Source organism: Crinia signifera, chromosome 1, assembly GCF_055691185.1.
Source record: "Crinia signifera chromosome 1, ASM5569118v1, whole genome shotgun sequence".
Classification (NCBI taxonomy): domain Eukaryota; kingdom Metazoa; phylum Chordata; class Amphibia; order Anura; family Myobatrachidae; genus Crinia; species Crinia signifera.
The window spans coordinates 365,442,510-365,461,042 of NC_139217.1; the positions used below are offsets into that span (position 1 = coordinate 365,442,510).

Consider the following 18,533-nt stretch of genomic DNA (forward strand, 5'->3'; position numbering starts at 1 on the left):
CATTTAAAAACATTTTGAGTGTGGTACGACATTACCTTTGGATAACCTCCTTGAACTAAAATCATATAAGATACCTTTATGTGTTTCCATCTGCCATCTCGTATGTGAGTAGGGGTACGCCTACACCAGTTATTGACCCTATCTCTCAAAAATGCATCTATCAAAAATTCCTACAAAAGATACCTTTATAGGAGTAACTCCACCTAATAACCAGGGAGTGGGGGTACGCTTACTTATCTTCCTTGCCTACCGCATTTAAGGGGCAATATTAAAAGAAACCTTTATGGGATTGCATCGTGTACAATTTATGTGAGTAGAGGTACGCCCCTGGAAAATACCTTAATACAAGACCAGGAAAAGCAAACACCTCACACCTACATTTCATAGGACAAAAGAAGAATACCCTAGATTCAAAGCACTTTAGAGCGGAACTCTATTCTTCATTTGTTCTTATTTTTCACTTTATTTACTTACACAATGTATGCCTTTTCGTTTTTTATGACCACATTGGGACACTTATGAAAAAAAACGGACCATACACCTTGAGAAATCTTTTATTCAATTTGAAAAGGGATCTTTGTACTTACCTTCGTCCATTGGAATATACAGAAGGGAAGTAATCACTTATCTTATTTTGTGCACATTGACTTGTTCACTATTAGTTTACACCATTTTAGGTATTTAAATCCAGCGCTGTGTATCGTGTTTGGAACTCAAAACCTTCCTTTTTTCTCTATTTCTAATGACCTCAGGTGTAGGTCTGACTGAGTTCCAGATACTACTCATAGCTGCTCCAGCGCAAACTTTCAGTCACGCATAATTTTGTTCTTTCACTATCATATCATATTAATCAGCACAGCCTCCTTGTGCCACATTGCACATAAGACATATTTTGGGCAAAACAAGGCACCCAACGTTAGCCGAGTGTTGCACAGGACCTGGTGGCTCACGTACGCCATACATCTAGTGCTGCCTGCTACAGTATATTGGAGCTAATTGTCCAATGAAACAGAAGTTTAGTAAGGGTGTACACTTGGAATTGTTGGTTATGCCGAGAGTTGCTTCTGATTGATCTCAGGTGTAGGGCTAGTGTACGGATAATGAAAGTTATAAAACCAAGCTTGTGGCTAAAGGAAGTTCAGGTGTAGCAATATGTGTAGCATGTCTGTATTTAGAGCCTAATTCAGTATTTAGTGAATTTGCAAATTGATCGATCATCAAACAACTACGCACACATACCATACTTATTGCAGATATCTGAGGGAAATGTTGTAGCTGACTGTAAAGGTAATATTTATAGCAGGGATGTCATCCCATAAATTCAAATAGCTGGTAGTGTCACAGGACAGGAACAGGCGGCATGCCATGAGCTTCATATGTGCAAGAAAAACCTCTGTTATCCTGAAACGTTGATATGACACAATAAATAGCCTTTTTTTTTTGCACATATGAAGCCTGTGGAAAGCCGCCTGTTCCTGTGAAGGAAAACACTACTATATATATATATATATATAGGATGGGGTCACAGGGTGGCACAACTACTGAGGTATTATAATCACGGTGCATGGTCCATAATGCAAGTAAATGGTACACTTACCACCCACAGCATGGAAGAAGTCAAAACCAGCACTCAGGTAAATAAAGAAACATAGAATTTGGAGGCAGATAAGAACCACTTGGCCCATCTAGTCTTCCCCTTTTTAAAAATGTTACCTCAAACCATATTTGAGCCTTATTTTTTGTAAGGATATCAATATGCCTATCCCAAGCATGTTTAAATTGTACTACTGTATTTGCCTCTACCATTTCTGATGGGAGGCTATTCCACTTATCTACTACTCTTTCTGTGAAGTAAATCTTCCTAAAATTTCCCCTGAATCTTCCTCCCTCTAGTTTCAGTGCATGTCCTCTTGTTCTGTTGCTCCTTTTCCTTCTGAAGAATGTCTCCCACCTGTACCTTGTTAAAGCCCTTGATATATTTGAAAGTTTCTATCATGTCCCCCCTTTCCCTTCTCTGCTCCAAAGTACACATATTAAGATCTTTTAGTCTTTCCTGGTAAGTTTTGTGATGTAGGCTATGCACCATTTTAGTTGCCCTTCTTTGTACAGTCTCTAATGTATTTATATCCTTCTGGAGATATGGCCTCCAGAACTGAACACAGTACTATAGATGATGTCGTACCAATGACCTATACAGGGGCATTATTACTTCTTTCTTTCTACTGCTGAAACCTCTCCCTATGCAACCAAGCATCTGACTTGCCTTCTTCATTGCTTTGCTACATTGTCTACCTGCTTTTAAGTCCCCTGAAATTGTGACACCTAGATCCCGCTCTTCCATTTTAGTGCCATTTATACTATATTTAGTCTTTGGATTTTTGAGACCCAAGTGCATGATTTGCATTTTTTGGCATTAAACTGTAGTTGCCATGCTCTTGACCATTCCTCTAATCTACCTAGATCATCAACCATTTGTTTTATCCCTCCTGGTGTGTCTACCCTGTTGCATACCTTTGTGTCATCTGCAAAAAGGCACATTTTACCCTCAATTCCATGTGTAATATCACCAATAAAGATATTAACCCCTTGAGTGGTATGCCTGGAAATTTCCCGGGCTCAGCTGCGCTGCCGCAGCGGGCTGTCCCACAAAATTTTCCGGGCATACCACTAATATACAGTAGGTGCGCGCCAGTGGTGTCCAGGTGTGCACCACTTGCGCAGCACCTCTAGAGCCTACCCCCCGTCACAAACTTGCAGTCCCCCCAATCACCTTTGCTCTGGCAATCGGTACGCCAGAGCTCCCCTGACCCGCCCGCCAGCCGTCACTCATTTTACAGTGACGTCGGCGGCAGGCTCGGGAGCACTCAGACACCGAGTCCTCCCAAGCTGCCGCGAACATCCCCGAGCCTGCCGTCGACGTCACTGCTGAATGTGACAGGTGGCTAAGGCAGCGGGGACAGCGGCGGCAGGGAAGTGAGGGGGGTTGCCAACTTCCTGTGGTGGGTTTTGCTGGGGCAGGACATACCTGCCCTGGTAGGTTTGTCCTGCCCCAGCAAAACCCACCACTCAAGGGGTTTAAAAGCACTGGTCCAAGTACAGATCCCTGGGGTACCCCACGTGTAACCTTTCCCTCCTTTGACTGTACTCAGTTTACTACAACCCTCTGTTTTCTGTCCTGCAACCACGCTCTTATTCATTCAACTATCTTAAAATCCAATCCCAAGCTTTTAAGTTTATTTCACAGGTTACGATGTGGGACAGTGTCAAAAGCGTTACTAAAGTCTAGATAAGTTACATCTACAACCCCACCTTGATCTATTACTTTAGTCACCCAGTCAAAAAAGTCAATAAGATTTGTTTGACATGATCTTCCCCCAGTAAACCCATGCTGTTTCGGATCCTGTAAATTGCTGGTTTTGAGATATTCTACAACTCTTAGTTTTAAGAGTGTTTCCATCAATTCCCCTACTACTGATGTAAGGCTCACTGGTTGATAGTTGCTTATAGGAATACTTTCTTCCACTTTTGTGCAGTGGGACTACATTCGCTGTTTTCCAGTCCTCTGGGATTACTCCAGTAGCTAGTGACTGGTTGAATAATTCTGTTATTGGTTTTACCAGCTCCCCTTTAAGCTCTTTAAGTATCATTGGATGTATCCCATCTGGCCCCATTGATTTATCCACTTTCAGTTTTGAGATTTCTGTGAGGACTTTCTCCTCTGTAAATATACTTGTTTCCCTCTCAGTTTTCGCACTATACTTGCAACTTAACTGTGGCCCCTTCCCCTCTCTTTCAGCAGTGAATACTGAGCAGAAATAATTATTAATATGATCTGCTATTACATGGAAGAAGCAGTTTAATACATGTAGACAGAAGTGTGTAGCAGCAGCTGTCCCAACAGCTGTTTCAACTGAACACTGATGAAAACTAACAGTGTTCAGTTGAAACAGTTATAGTGCCCTTAGAGAAATAGGTACTTATGTATTAGCAGGGTGCCCACTAAGCAAATTGCTTAGTGGGCGATTCTGCGTAAGAAAATCGCATCGCATGTGTCTTTTTGCGTGCGATGTGATTTTCCTGTGTAATTTATTCACTGCTCACTACCCAATAACACGCAAAATCGCATGCGATTTTATAGGGCACAATGATATTTACTTTCCATTTTTATGAAATGCAATGAGATTTAGGCACCCCCCCACTATCCACGGCACCCCGAAGCATGACAAGCGGCGGCAGAACGCATCCTCCTGACCTTTTCATACCCCCACTATCCACATCGGCGTGGAGTTGATTTTATATAGTGTGGCGAGCGCAGCGAGCCACTGAAACCGAATGCCACGCTTCGGTGGCTCGCACCACTATATAAAATCAACTCCACGCCGATGTGGATAGTGGGGGTATGAAAAGGTTAGGAGGATGCGATCCGCCGCCCCTTGCAAAGCCTGCTGCGCTCGCCACGCTTCTGGGTGGTGTGGATAGTGGTGGTGGTGTGTGTGTGTGTAGGGGGGTGCCTAAATCTCATTGCATGTCATAGAAGTGTATAGTAAAGTAAACGACATTGCACCCTATAAAATCGCATGCGATTTTGCGTGCGATGCGATCGCATCGCCCAAGGGTAGAAAGCAGTGAATAAATTACATAGGAAAATCGCATCGCACGCAAAATACCTGCGATGCGATTTTCCTATGGTGCCGTCCGTATGCAAATAGGGGGCCCTGCTAATACATAAGTACCAAGAAATATTTATCTACTAAGTTGAAAAGATTATTTTTAATGTTATCTGTTGGATCTTTATGTAGGGGAAGATACGTATTAGTAATTACTTCATTCGTGATCTACCTCATCAAATGTCCCTGTGTTCTTGCCTATGCCGGAAGCATGGGACCAGTGGCTACACACTTCTCTGGGTTAAGGTATATAAGGTATGTTTTTGCTTTTGTATTTGCTTCTGATGAAAACTATTTATTGAATTGAAATGTTAAGTGCAGCAAATTGCAGAATTATATTGCAGAAATCTGTGTTCTAATACATAAAAAAAAAATTCTTTTATATTGATTAAATAATATAAATCTGATTTATATACTGTATACCCTACACCTCATCCCTTTAATTCTGGACACATATTAATTACACAGGTTCTGTGGCTGGCTGACTACAAGACTCCATTTCACCTGGTTTTAATCAGCCACAGAACCTGAGTAATTAATGTGTCTAGAATGAAAGGGATAAGGTGGTAACGCTTCATATACAGCAGCAAAAGGCTTTTTAATATTAGCATCTATTCAAAACTACAAATGGTTATCCAAGCCACAATATTTCTACACTCCTTTAGTGAAGGACTGAAACAAAACAAACCTACAAGTACAGTATTTTGTATGGTAAGTTCCCATATTTATGAGAGGTTCTCCAAATCCCTAGAGATTCCAGCAGTCTATGGGCAGTATTCAATGACGGAGTTCTCCGTGCATGGAGAGCGTTTTATTTTGCTCTCCATGCACTCTCCGTGTTCCGGAGGGCTCGCTGCCACTCCTGCTCCCACTATTCAACGTTTTTAAGACTCGCCGCCACTCGCGGCGAGTCTTAACCCCTGCAGCGGACGAGCGTCCGCGGCAGGGAGCTGACAGGGAGCCGTGGGACGTGGCATCCAGGGAGATTAAAGTCTCCCTGGATGCCACAGAACATATGTGAGGGTAGGGGGCCCCCCTGGGACCCAGGCAGCACAGCCTGCCCCCCCCCTATAGCCAGCGGGGGACCCAGTATTCACTGCACCCGAACGTGCATACGGGTGCAGTGAATATATGAATATCTAATGAGCGGCTCGAGCGCTCCGGCCCCCTGCTGGCTGCACTGTGTAAAAAAAAAAATTAAAAAAAATATTTTTTTTAAATTAAATATATATTCATGTGCTATAAGCACATGAATAAAAATCACATGCCCCTTCACAGAAAAAAATTCCTGATTTTTTTACACCAAAATTAAATACAAAACCCTTTTAGATTAAAAGTTCACATTCCAGCTCTCCATCAAAAGATGGAGAATTTCTACACGGAGAGAGACGGCGAAAATCACTTAGAAAGACGGAGAACATTTCACATTGAATAGGGTTGCTCGCTTTTGGAGAGCAAAATGCTCCGTCCAAGGCGAAAAAAGCACAAATTCTCCACAAAACACGGAGAACTTTTCTCATTGAATACTGCCCTATGGCTCATTGGCATTATAACACTAGAAATAGTTTCCCAATGCAGATTCTTCCTGCTATTTGTCACTACCTGACTAGGTTAAATTTGGGTTGCCTACCTAAAACTCTCCTTCAGGGAGAAAATGCTCTGGTTATAGAATAATGGAATCCCCACACTTTTTTAAACTATATTTAATGTTATACAAGCATTCAGGATTGGGATGCAGTGCTTGCACACTCACCTGGTTCATTTATTTTGGCGGAACTGTGGTGGGGTCTAAACCAGTGGTTTCTATTCTTTTAATGGTAAAAATATGAATTGTCATTCAATATTCTATTCCACAGTGTGGTTTCACAGTGATTGCGAACTTAGTAAATCTACAGGAAGCAATACCATTGGGAAAAGAAATCCGCCACTTAGTAAATTTACCCCTTAATTACTAGTTCCTCATAAGAGATCTGTTCATATTTTCTAGCTGTTACATTTGCATATCTCCCAACATGACCCTCTCCAGGAAGGACACATTGCTCCTGCACTTCCCTCTTAATGTATGATTACCATCACCTGGGTTAGAGCACCATTCTTATCAATTAACTAGCTCACCACAGGTGATGGCAATCATACATGAAGAGGAAAGTCCAGAAGCAGAGCATTGTGTCCCTCCTGGAGAGGGTCATGTTGGGAGGTATACATTTGCTGTCTTGTCCTGGCTGTTGTTAGGCAAGAGCTGCTGGCATCGCACCATGTATGGGCACCTTTAGATTTGTAGGGAGACAGAAATCTGAAGTGGTAAAAGCAAAAAAATAAATATTCACATCCAAGTGCAACTATTAGTACCACACTTGATATCAAGTATATGTATGTATATACATAATACAAATAAGGAAATCATTTTTGTTGCAATGACCATTATTTTACAATATTGGTGCTCTTTTTAGTTGGTTTGATTCATTTTTACTGTTTGTTTTTTTACATTCTGCAGGTGCAACAACCTATAACCTCTGTCTCCTCATTGCTTAAAGAGAGCTAAAAATATGATTATATTACAATTTTAACACATTTTTAAAATGTACCTGTAGTCACTTCCTGCAGCTTTTATGCAACTTAGCAACTGGGCAATTTCATAGTCGACGACTGCTTTGAGCTGACCATCACCAACTCCATCTCGATAGATCATGATACGTGATGGTAGAGCTTTGTTGCAAGCATACCAGGCATTTAAAGCCGCTATAAAGAATACAAAAGTTATTTCTGGACAACCTGAAGGCTTACAGTACTAATATTGCTTCGGTGCTTTCCCAGGTGAGGAAAATGGCTACACAACTTATGCAGGATACACTGCAGGCGGCACTGAGGAGCCTTGTCATAAAATGATTCATGGTGCAAAAGGTGTCACATTAACGTTTCATCAGGATGATGGGGTTTTCAAGCCCTGAAACGTTGATGTGACACCCTTTGCACCATAATGCAAAAATATGATAATTTGAATGACAGCAAGAAAACGTTGCCATGTTCTGAACGTAAGCCACTTGATCTCAACCGTAAAACGTACACTTTTACAAATGTTGTAATTTTCATAGGTTCGACATTTAACATGTCAATTCCAGAATTCCAGAGCAGAACATATAGGTTTTTATTTGTAGATTTTAGCCTAACCATACACATATCAAAAAAATGTACGGTTAACATTTCGGTGTTCACATATAAAATGCTGACATTATGAAACTAACTTCCATTTTGACATTCTGTCCAGAACCCACAGTACAGTATGTTATATGCACTAGAAAATATTTATGTGCTATATGAAATTTAACAAAATGCAAGGACAAAACGGTCAAACATCCTGGAGCAAGCACGTTGTAGACGTGCTTCATAGATAAACTGTATATTTATGAAGCAGGATGCGATGGACAGCCGTCCACCCACTGCTCATCAATAGCGCAGATGAGGGGCCGGGCAAGCAATGATGCGGGAGCACACTTCAATGCTCAACGCTGATCTGTACACACTGGGTGTCTTTGGAGCTGAAAGCAGCTCAAAAGACAAAACTGAACGGCTTTCAACTCCAAAGTGTGTATGGACAGTAATGGTTCAAAAAGAGTAGATTGCAAGAAAGTAAGGCACAAACAGTGGCTGCAGCCTAAGCAACCCCTGAAAAAAAGTCTACACATCCAGTAGCAGAGCCAGCTTTTTTTGAAAAGACAATGCGGATACCTAAACCTTCAAAGAGCAAAGACGGAGTCCAGCAAGAAAAGGAGAAGACAAGCCATCTTGAACACCAGAGGAGAGAAACTCCGACACTCGTACCAGGCAATGTATGCTTTCCATATGCGGTTAGTAGTAATGGGACACAACCTTTTTACAGGCACGCAGCATGGTGGTAGGAATTACAGCTGAAGTAATACCCAACCGCTTTAAGAGGGCCATTCAACAACCACGCTGTTAAACGAAGCCGCTGCAAGTCCAGAAAAACTAAAGGCCCCTGAAGTAATAGGTCTTCCCACTGAGGAAGAGGACATAGCTCGTCCACTAGAAGCTGGTTGAGATCAGAGTACCAAATGTGGGGCCAATCTGTTCCACTGTATACATGATTAAGAGAAATAATTTAATATCCAGCAATGTTGAAGAAGTATCGTCTGGGTAGCAGCTAAATCCTAAAGCAGCTGATGCCTTCCGTACTTGATTGTATAAGAAAGGGATAATTGTGATCCCTTTAAGATAAAGGCGCATCATCATTACTGCCATTACTTTTATGAATACTGTGGGTGCCGTCGACATCCCGAAACTGGTAATGATGCTGTTTTAACACAAAATGAAGACATTTTTTGGTGAGGTGACCATATGGGAATATGTACATAGGCATCCTTTACATCTATCAACACCAAGAACTCATTGCGATCCTGCAATTCCACATCTTGAAATGGTATATTTTTAGAAAAGGATTGAGATCCTTTAAATTGAGTATAGGTCTCACCAAGCATTCCGGCTTGGGAACCAAGAAGAATATTGAATAAAAACCTTGCATTTGTTGACGCGAGGGCATTGGGATCAACACACCTGTATATATCCAAGCTGATATCGCTCCTTGCAGAGCAATCCACTTGGTGAAGGAAGCTGGCAAACCCGAGGTAAAAAAAACGAGGAGAAGAAAAAAAATCTTGTATCCTTGCAGAGCAAGATTCCTCAGCCATGCATCCTGGCAAGTTCCCATCCAGACTTCCTAAAACATAAGGAGGTGAGCTCCCACCTTGGGGTCCCCCAAGTGGGTAAGAACCCCATCAAGAACTAGGTTTTGGAGCGGACTTGGGAAAAAATTGCATATGCCCCGCTACGACCCCTGAATCCACAAGAAGATGCTGCTCCACCTCTGGGATGACTTCTGAAACAGGCCGCTGGCCTAAAGGACCAAAATGAAGTTCCAGAAAAACACAGAGAAGCACGCAAACAGTACACTTGCCTCCCGTAGCCTGGGAGATCTACTTAGGCTCCGAAAAGGGCATTACCTGTGAAAGGCAATGCCTCAACTGCCATCTTGGATTCTGAGTTGGTTTGCCATTGCCATTACCAAGAGTTCAGCTGGCAGATATTGCTACCGCAGACGATCTTGATGCCAGGGAAAATATATCTTTTAAAGCTCCTCAATTGTTTTTCCTTCCCAAAGGCCTTCCACAAGCTGTGTTCACCCAACAACCCACTATGGCAGGACATAGCGTTACTCCTGCCACTGTGCAGAGAAATTTTAGTGAATAGTCCAATTTTGTATCAGAAATGTCCCACAATTAAGTGGCAACTGGAAGAGGTTGCACCATTTTGTTGCTCGGTTACAGAGGAATCCACTGTAGGCGGTGTTTCACAAAATGTTCTCCCTTTAGAAGAAAACGGATAAGTAGACTTGGAACTTTTTGTCAGGATCCTGCAATGCAGATGTCCGTATCTCATCTAAGTCCTCTAATGGGACAGGCAGAGAGCAGAGGCTATCATAAGTACCGGGCAGAAAAAAAAGAAGCAGCAACCCCCGTGCCGTGGAAGTGCTTACGGAAAAAACAGAAATGCAAGGACAGAATAAGCCACTAACTAAATTAGTGTAGGCACAATACTTTAAGTTGGTTAATGTGAAAAGCATAAACCACTTTAGTCAAAATAGCCAGCCGAATAGAAAGCTCAGACCTGTATTAAAGAAAGATAAGGAGAATGACAGACTGCAGGTTGGAAATTTATTGATTGCCGATTATATTCGATCCACGGTACGAACGAGTACGACAGGAATCAACATGAAAATACATCCGGAGAATTTCACACATTTACTAAGCTGACGAATTTTCTGGAATCACATTTTCCGATGGTGAAATCATTTGTGTTTAGAATAATGTAGTACTTTATTTGGTGTCTGTCTCCATTTTTTCCTGTTTTTTGTTCTGTGGTGGGACTACAAGTCCAAGCAAGTCCATTAATGCCCCACATGCTATGACTCTCAAAGTACCAGCATGCGGTGGAGGCTATTTCTACTACAAAACCCAACACTTATTTTTAACCTTTAATTTACACCTTTATTTTTACACTATCTGCTCTGCACCTACTGCCCAGGGGTGCCAAGGATAGCCTAGGGCTTCAGCCCAGGCAGGGGTTGCCCCCATTATTGGGGAGGCTCCAATCCCACAGGGCTGACCAGCCTTGGTTGTCATGTTTTGGCAGTGGGACCTTATGAATTAGATGATCCCAGCTGTGACATGAAAACGCTAGCTGTTGGAGCCCGGGGTTAGTTTCTAAACCACGGGGGACCCCTATGCCGTTTATGCTCCGTATTTTGGGACTGGGCCAAGAGCCCATTGCTGGTTATAGAAATATAGGATGAGGCAATTTTCTCTTTCATCCAGCAGGGGACACTGGCGAGCTACATTGGGTTTTAGAGCTGGGTTTGCTGGGAGCTGGCACACTATAACTTTAAGAAGCTGGCTCCTCCCCTCTAATACCCCACAATCCCCAGTTAGAAAAATTGTGCCGAGGGAGCTGGTCACGCAGGAGCATTGCTCCCACTTAAAATCTCCCTAGGCATTACTATTCTTTCCTTTTACTTCTACAAAAAGCCTTTTAGGCTATCTATAATTTCAGGCTTACTCCGGCTGCTGCAGCTAGATGTGTAGCCTGGGCGCCGCTGGACTTCTGCCCAGCACAGTCGGTCAGGGCCCTCCCAAAGGCACCTGCCCGGACTTTGGTGTACCTGCGGCCCCCCACCAAAGGGACCGTCATACACAGAGACCCCCGCCGGTAATTGTGAGTACCAGCGCGCGCGCGAACGCCACCCTCCATCACCAGCTCTGGGGGTCTGCACTACCCATACACAGAGATTATACTCTGGAAGTGGGGGAGACAAGGGGCACCTGGAGAACGCGCTGAGGGGAAAGGCTGGCGCGTTGCCAGCGCTGCAGCGCGAGTTATACATGTGGCGGGCGCCATTTTGGAATTCTAAATGCCACTACAGGTACTGCGGCGGGGGGAGGGAGGATTGTAAGGCTTAGCAAGCTGCTTGTTATATATGCTTTACAATCCCTGTATTAATGCCTGACACTTCTCTTCTTTCAGGAGTGCTCAGCGCTGTGTTAGGAGTTCTATAGCCTGCTGCTGTTGTTTCAGTTCACTGAAGCCTGTTGTTACACAAAATTGAAATTCTCTGTGTGTTTACATATACATATATTTTATATAGTGGGCTTATTTGGGGATTGGGCTTTGTATCCCCTCTGGTGCCCTGCAGTCCTCAGAACTCCTCACCCTACTTACATACTGTGTTACTTTGTGTGTGTGGGTGTTTTCTCTGTCTGTCCGTATTCCCTGTCTGTGTCATGACTGGAAAGGCAGCCACAAAAGCCTCTCAGAAGGCTTTTACTTGCACTTCTTGTGGAACTAAGTTTTCACAGAAGGCTGATGGCACGGCTTCTAAGTGTGAGGCATGCAGTGCAGCATCATCCTCACAGGACGCACCAGCAGCCACCCCTCAGTGGGCTGACATGTTGGCAGGTGCCATGACTAAGTTATCTTCAGAGCTAGCAGAGTCACGCTCAGCACAGCCAGCGTGGGCCTCTACTCTAGCTAGGTCCATGGACAATTAAGTGTCCTCCTAGGGGCCAAACAGGGCACCAAAAACGCACTTTGGCAGCCTTACATGATTCTGAGGATACATCTGAGGATGAAGCCCCTCTTTTAGAGGATGCTTTAGATCTAGATGACGGGGATTATCAGGCCCCGGTGGATGAAGGGGAACCACCTCTGGCAGGAGTGGAAGCCCTCATTGTAGCTGTCATACAGACTCTTAATTTCCCAGAGGAGCCTGAGCCTGTTACACAGGACATGGATTTGTTTGTAGTACAAGCAAAGCCTCCTGTTGTTTTCCCTTTCCCAAAACAGGAACAGTTGTCAGCTGCTTGGCAGAACCCTGACAAAAAATTTCAAGTACCTAAGAAATTTTCTAATAATTACCCTTTTCATCCATCAGATTTAGCTAAATGGGTTACTCCACCTCCGGTGGACGCCTCCTTTTCCAGGCTGTCGAAGAAGACCACACTTCCAGTCCCCGGGGCATCTGCCCTTAAGGACCCGGCGGATAGGAAGCTAGAGAATACCCTGAAGGGCATTTATGTTGCTGCAGGTTCTCAGCTTCGTCCTGCTGTAGTTTCGGCATGGATTCACAAGGCCATCTCTAAGTGGTCGGATCAGCTTATCCATGGTTTGGAGGATGGTACACCGAGACAGGACCTCAAGGTGTTGGCCGAAAACATTCAGGAATCAGCGTCCTTCCTGGCCGATGCCTCCAAGGACGTAACTATGATTGCCACTCGCATTTCAGCGAATGCGGTAGCAGCTCGTAGGGCCCACTGGTTGAGGTCCTGGACGGCGGACGCAGAATCAAAGAAGGCGGTAGAGGCTATCCCATTTAACGGGGAAATGCTCTTTGGGCCGGAGCTTGATAAATGGATCGCTCAGGCTACCGGTGGTAAGCCGGCATTCTTGCCAACAGCTCCTCCTCCAGCCCGCCGTCAATATCCTGGGCCCTCCTTCCAGTCCTTTCGCCCGCACCAAACCTTTCGTGGGCGCGGCAGAGGATCATCATTCTCTTTCAGAGGTGGCAGAGGTAGGGCTAGAGGACAGCCTACCACTCGCGTCCAACAGCCCAAGCCCCAGGATAAGCCTGCCGCATGACTACCCACCCCCTGCGGCAGAAGAGGCTCAGGTCGGCGCAAGGTTGTTGCTTTTCAAGGACCAGTGGTTCACAACAACATCAGATCCCTGGGTTCGCCTTCTGATATCAGAAGGGTACCGGTTACAGTTTGTCGGCCGACCTCCTTCCAGATTCATCAGGACCAGAATTCCTCAACTTCCAGAGGAAAGAACTCTGCTCCAGCAAGCCATTCAAAAACTTCTTCGGGCGCAAGTGATTGTACCCGTTCCGGTGGCGGAAAGAGGACGGGGATTCTATTCAAACATCTTTCTCGTCCCAAAACCGGACGGGTCGGCAAGGCCCATCCTAAATTTAAAATCCCTCAATCTTTTTGTCCAATACCAGAAATTCAAAATGGAGTCCATCCATTCTGTGATTGCCTCACTCAAATCACAGGAATTTCTGGCATCGGTAGACATAAAAGATGCCTACCTTCATGTCCCCATTTGGCCACCCCATCAGATATTCCTCAGATTTGCGGTGGGGTCAGAACACTTCCAATTCCAGGCTCTCCCGTTTGGATTGTCCTCTGCCCCCAGGGTGTTCACCAAACTCTTGTCAGTTCTCATGGCCCACCTTCGGCTTCAGGGCCTGACCTTGGTGCCTTACCTCGACGATCTATTGATCAAGGGGCCTTCGGTGAACATTCTGCGGGGTCAGGTTCAAGCGACCATCGATTGTCTGGTCCATCACGGCTGGATTATCAATTACAAGAAATCAGCCCTACCTCCCACGCAACGGCTCCAGTTCCTGGGCCTAATCCTGGACACTCAAGAGCAGCGGATCTTTCTTCCGGACGACAAGATAGAGGCGATCATAGCCCTGGTCCGGCTAGTGCTTCGTCGCAACAGGGTTCAAATCCTGTTGTGCATCCGGCTCTTGGGAAAGATGGTGGCAGCCTTCCCAGCATTGCAGTTCGGAAGGTTCCACTCTCGGCCCCTACAGTTAGACCTGTTGAGCCAGTGGTCGGGGTCACATCTGTACATGCATCGGACAGTGCTTCTCTCCAGGACCACGAGATTGTCCCTTGCTTGGTGGCTCCAGAGGCAGAGTCTGGCCCAGGGTCGTCGCTTCGCGGTTTGGGATTGGACGATTCTAACCACAGACGCCAGCCTCACGGGCTGGGGCGCGGTGGTTCTGTCTCGTCGCCTCTAGGGTCTGTGGACCCCCTGGGAGGCAGCTTTAACGATCAACGTACTGGAGCTGAGGACCATTTTCAACGGCCTAAGCGCAGCAGAGGACTTCCTGTCAAACCGACCAGTGAAAGTTCAGTCGGACAATGCGACCGCAGTCGCTTATGTCAACAGACAGGGGGGAACCAAAAGCAGACGAGCCATGCGGGAAGTTCACAAGATTCTGCGGTGGGCAGAACAACAAAATGTCATTCTATCTGCGGTCTTCCTCCCAGGAGTAGAAAACTGGGAGGCGGATTTTCTAAGCAGACACCAGTACCACCCAGGGGAATGGGCTCTGCACCCAGACGTCTTTCGCCAGATCACGCGGCGGTGGGGCACACCACAGATAGACCTCATGGCGTCACGTCAAAACCATCAACTTCCTCTGTACGTCGCCAGGACAAGAGATGCAGGAGCGTACGCAGTGGATGCCCTGGAGATCCCATGGCCGTTCAAATTGGTTTATCTCTTCCCTCCACTTCCTCTCATCGGGAAGGTCCTGAAGAAAATTCGAAGGGAAAAGGTTCAGGCCATCATGATAGCCCCGTATTGGCCTCGCCGGAGTTGGTTCTCAGACCTCCAGAACCTTCTGGCAGACGACCCCTGGACTTTACCGGACAGGCCGGATCTTCTACAGCAGGGGCCGTTCTTCCACCACGCCCTCAGGCCACTCCGTTTGACGGCGTGGCTGTTGAGACCGAGGTACTGAAGCGGAAGGGTATTCCGTCCTCTGTCATCGCCACCATGCTCAGGGCTAGAAAGCCTACATCTGCGACCCATTATCATCGTATATGGAGGTCCTACCAGCGTTGGTGTTCGTCCCGTGGATATTCTTTTAAATCCTTTAGGTTACCGCGACTGCTACGGTTCTTACAGGCGGGTCTGGAGACAGGCCTTCGGCTTGCATCGTTAAAGGTTCAAGTATCTGCTTTGTCAATTCTGTTCCAAAAGAAATTGGCGTTGATGCCGGACATTCAGACCTTTTTCCAGGGGGTTGCACGACTCCAACCTCCCTTTGTACCACCTACTCCCCCATGGGATCTAAATGTGGTTCTTCAATTCCTGCAGTCTTCCACATTTGAGCCTTTGGAATCGGTGGATGTGAAATTCCTAACCTGGAAAACCGTCCTCCTAGTGGCTTTGGCCTCCGCTAGGAGGGTCTCCGAACTTGGGGCCTTATCCTGCAAATCTCCATTTCTGGTGTTCCATGGAGACAGAGCGGAGCTCCGCACGCAGGCATCCTTCTTACCCAAGGTCGTCACGTCTTTCCATATCAACCAGCCTATCGTTATACCATCTTTGCAGGATTCGGATCAAGGACCTTCCACCCTTGATGTGGTGAGGGCCCTCAGAATTTATGTCAACAGAACAAAGAGACTAAAGGCCCATACAGACACTACGATGATTCCTTAATGATGATGAACGACCCCATTATAAATCACCTCCTGAACAACTCAGAACGACTTAGTTCAGGGTCGTTCAGGAGGTGAATCTTTCAACATCGTCTAGTGTTTATGCTGTGAATGATGGACGACTACAAACGATGCGCGTACCCGTGGGTCGTTAAAGACCATAGCCATCGTCCATGCATGCAGGTCAATTTGGCTATGGTCGTTAACAATGTTTGTTTTTTTCAATAGAAAAAGGACCTGCATCGTTTGTGGTCGTTTCTCATCTGTCGTGCACCAGCGATCACTGCAATGCTGAGGTCTTTCATTTTCACTTCAAGGGTGAAAATGAACGATGGTAGTTAAGATGTGACACATCGTAGTGTCTGTATGGGCCTAAAGAAAGACTGACAGTCTCTTTGTTTTGTATGATGCTCGGAAACGGGGATGGCCTGCGTCGAAACAGTCCATAGCCCGTTGGATCCGGTTGACTATTCACCAAGCCTATATTTCTCTTGGGAAGCCTCCTCCGTCAGTTAAGGCCCACTCCACCAGGGTGGTGGGCGCGTCTTGGGCGGCCAGACGTTGGGCTTCAATTGATCAGCTTTGTAGGGCCGCCACATGGTCCTCGGTTAATACATTTATTAAGTTTTACAGGTTCGACACTTTTGCTTCAGCTTCGGCTGATTTTGGGCGTTTGGTACTGCAGGATTTCACGAGTTCTCCCGCCCAAGGGGGAATCTTTGGAACCTCCCCAATGTAGCTCGCCAGTGTCCCCTGCTGGATGAAAGAGAAAAGAGGAATTTGGTACCTACCGGTAATTCCATTTCTCTGAATCCGCAGGGGACACTGGCCTCCCGCCCTACTCGTGTCAGCTGCCTGTTCTCAGTATTATCTGCCTGTTCTGAGTGTTATCTGAGTGTTACTGTTATGTTTGATTTGTTATGTTTCCTGGTGTCCTCTCCTCTCGTTAACAATTTTCCTAACTGGGGATTGTGGGGTATTAAAGGGGAGGAGCCAGCTTCTTAAAGTTATAGTGTGCCAGCTCCCAGCAAACCCAGCTCTAAAACCCAATGTAGCTCGCCAGTGTCCCCTGCGGATTCAGAGAAATAGAATTACCGGTAGGTACCAAATTCCTCTTTTTTCTGCACAACCTGCACCGATTCAAAGAGCCCAGGGCTGGTTATACTTAGTGGGATTGGTATGTGAAATCCCATGCAGTTTTTTTTTAAATTAACTATGTAATTTTCTTATTTTCACATTTTTGCCGAAGCCTGCACAGAACAGTCAGCTCCGTGCAGGTTTCAGCAAAATCACGAATGGTCCATTTTCCATTCGTATTTTCTACTGAATTCGTGGATGAATTTAGCAGTATGAATGATAGTAAATTTGCCAATCAGAGTCAACTCTATGGCCATATATGGCCAAGTTCTATCGATGGTGTACTCATTTGTACACCAAAACTCAGCTGAGCTTGCCGTACATAAATACAACAATAAATAAAAAACTTCTGGAAATTAAATCAGACATCTCTGAACAAGAACTGAAGAAGCATAAAACCTGCCCCTGATATAATACATGGGTGGCTATCTGCAAACCTGGCCTGCCCTCTGCATTTTTATTTGCAAAATAGATAATTTTTTTGTGTGACCGCAAGCTGTCAATTTCAGTGCCGTTACAGCCGCATTTAATAGGAGGGGCATTGGTGGGACTGCTTTAGTTGGCAGGTACCGCTGAAGAGGCAAAATAGTGCACCCGAAGTGCCTGTTCTATTTAATGCCTTTATAAAGCCGCCATTTTATCCGGGCTCCACCTCCGAAGTGAACGGTGGGATGTAAGACACGCAATGACTGATGTCCCTACAGCTGGGGACACTGGTTCCAAACCCCAGAGGGTAGGGCAGGCTGGCAGGGATTACTTGCCAGACTATTGTAGATCTTAGAAAACTTAAATCAAGGAAATAAATTAAGAAAATAAGAAAGAGGACTCCAGAGTGAATGACCAGCTATCATGCAAATTTCTAAAACTGGTGTGGGGGAAGGGCATATAGGGGGTGTGCCCGCCTTCACTCATCAACCTTTTTTACCCTATCATACTTATTTCCAGCATCCCCTATGGATGAAAGAGAAAAACCGCAGGCGTGCCTAAGTTTTTTACAGGAGGGTCTGTAAAGTAAGGACTGGCCTCAATCAGCCTGTGAGTTGAAGAGTAGTGGAAGGGTCAGAGCTACTCCACATTTGCAGAGACTGCAAAATTGGCGCCTATCAACTTCAAGTCAACTCTGCGGATTAACGACCAGGTCTGAATCAGGCCGCACTGCAGGTGGGGCAGATATAACTGTGCGGGAAGATTTAGATTTGGAAGGAGCATTTCCAAACTCAAATCTACTGTACAATGCAAAAATGAGATGCCCGACATTTTTGGGTTACATGCAAAGGCATCAGTTTATACCAGGGTTGCCGACCCTCCCGGAATTTGCGGGAGTCTCTCGAAAATCGGGTCCTTCCTCCCGGCCCCCAGAAGGGTGGGCAACCCTCCACCCCCACTGAGCCCCCACTGAGCCCCCCGATTGCGGCAATCG

At 45.5% G+C, this 18,533-nt stretch overlaps 1 protein-coding gene across 1 annotated transcript in view; it reads right to left on the reverse strand.

Moving 5' to 3' along the window:
- The window catches only part of PIWIL1 (piwi like RNA-mediated gene silencing 1), a 227,032-nt gene that overhangs the window by 20,249 nt on the left and 188,250 nt on the right, over positions 1-18,533 (reverse strand). Inside the window, exon 18 of the mRNA XM_083150480.1 lies at positions 7,253-7,406. Coding sequence (XP_083006606.1) covers positions 7,253-7,406 — 154 coding nt within the window. The remainder of the gene's footprint in view (positions 1-7,252; positions 7,407-18,533) is intronic.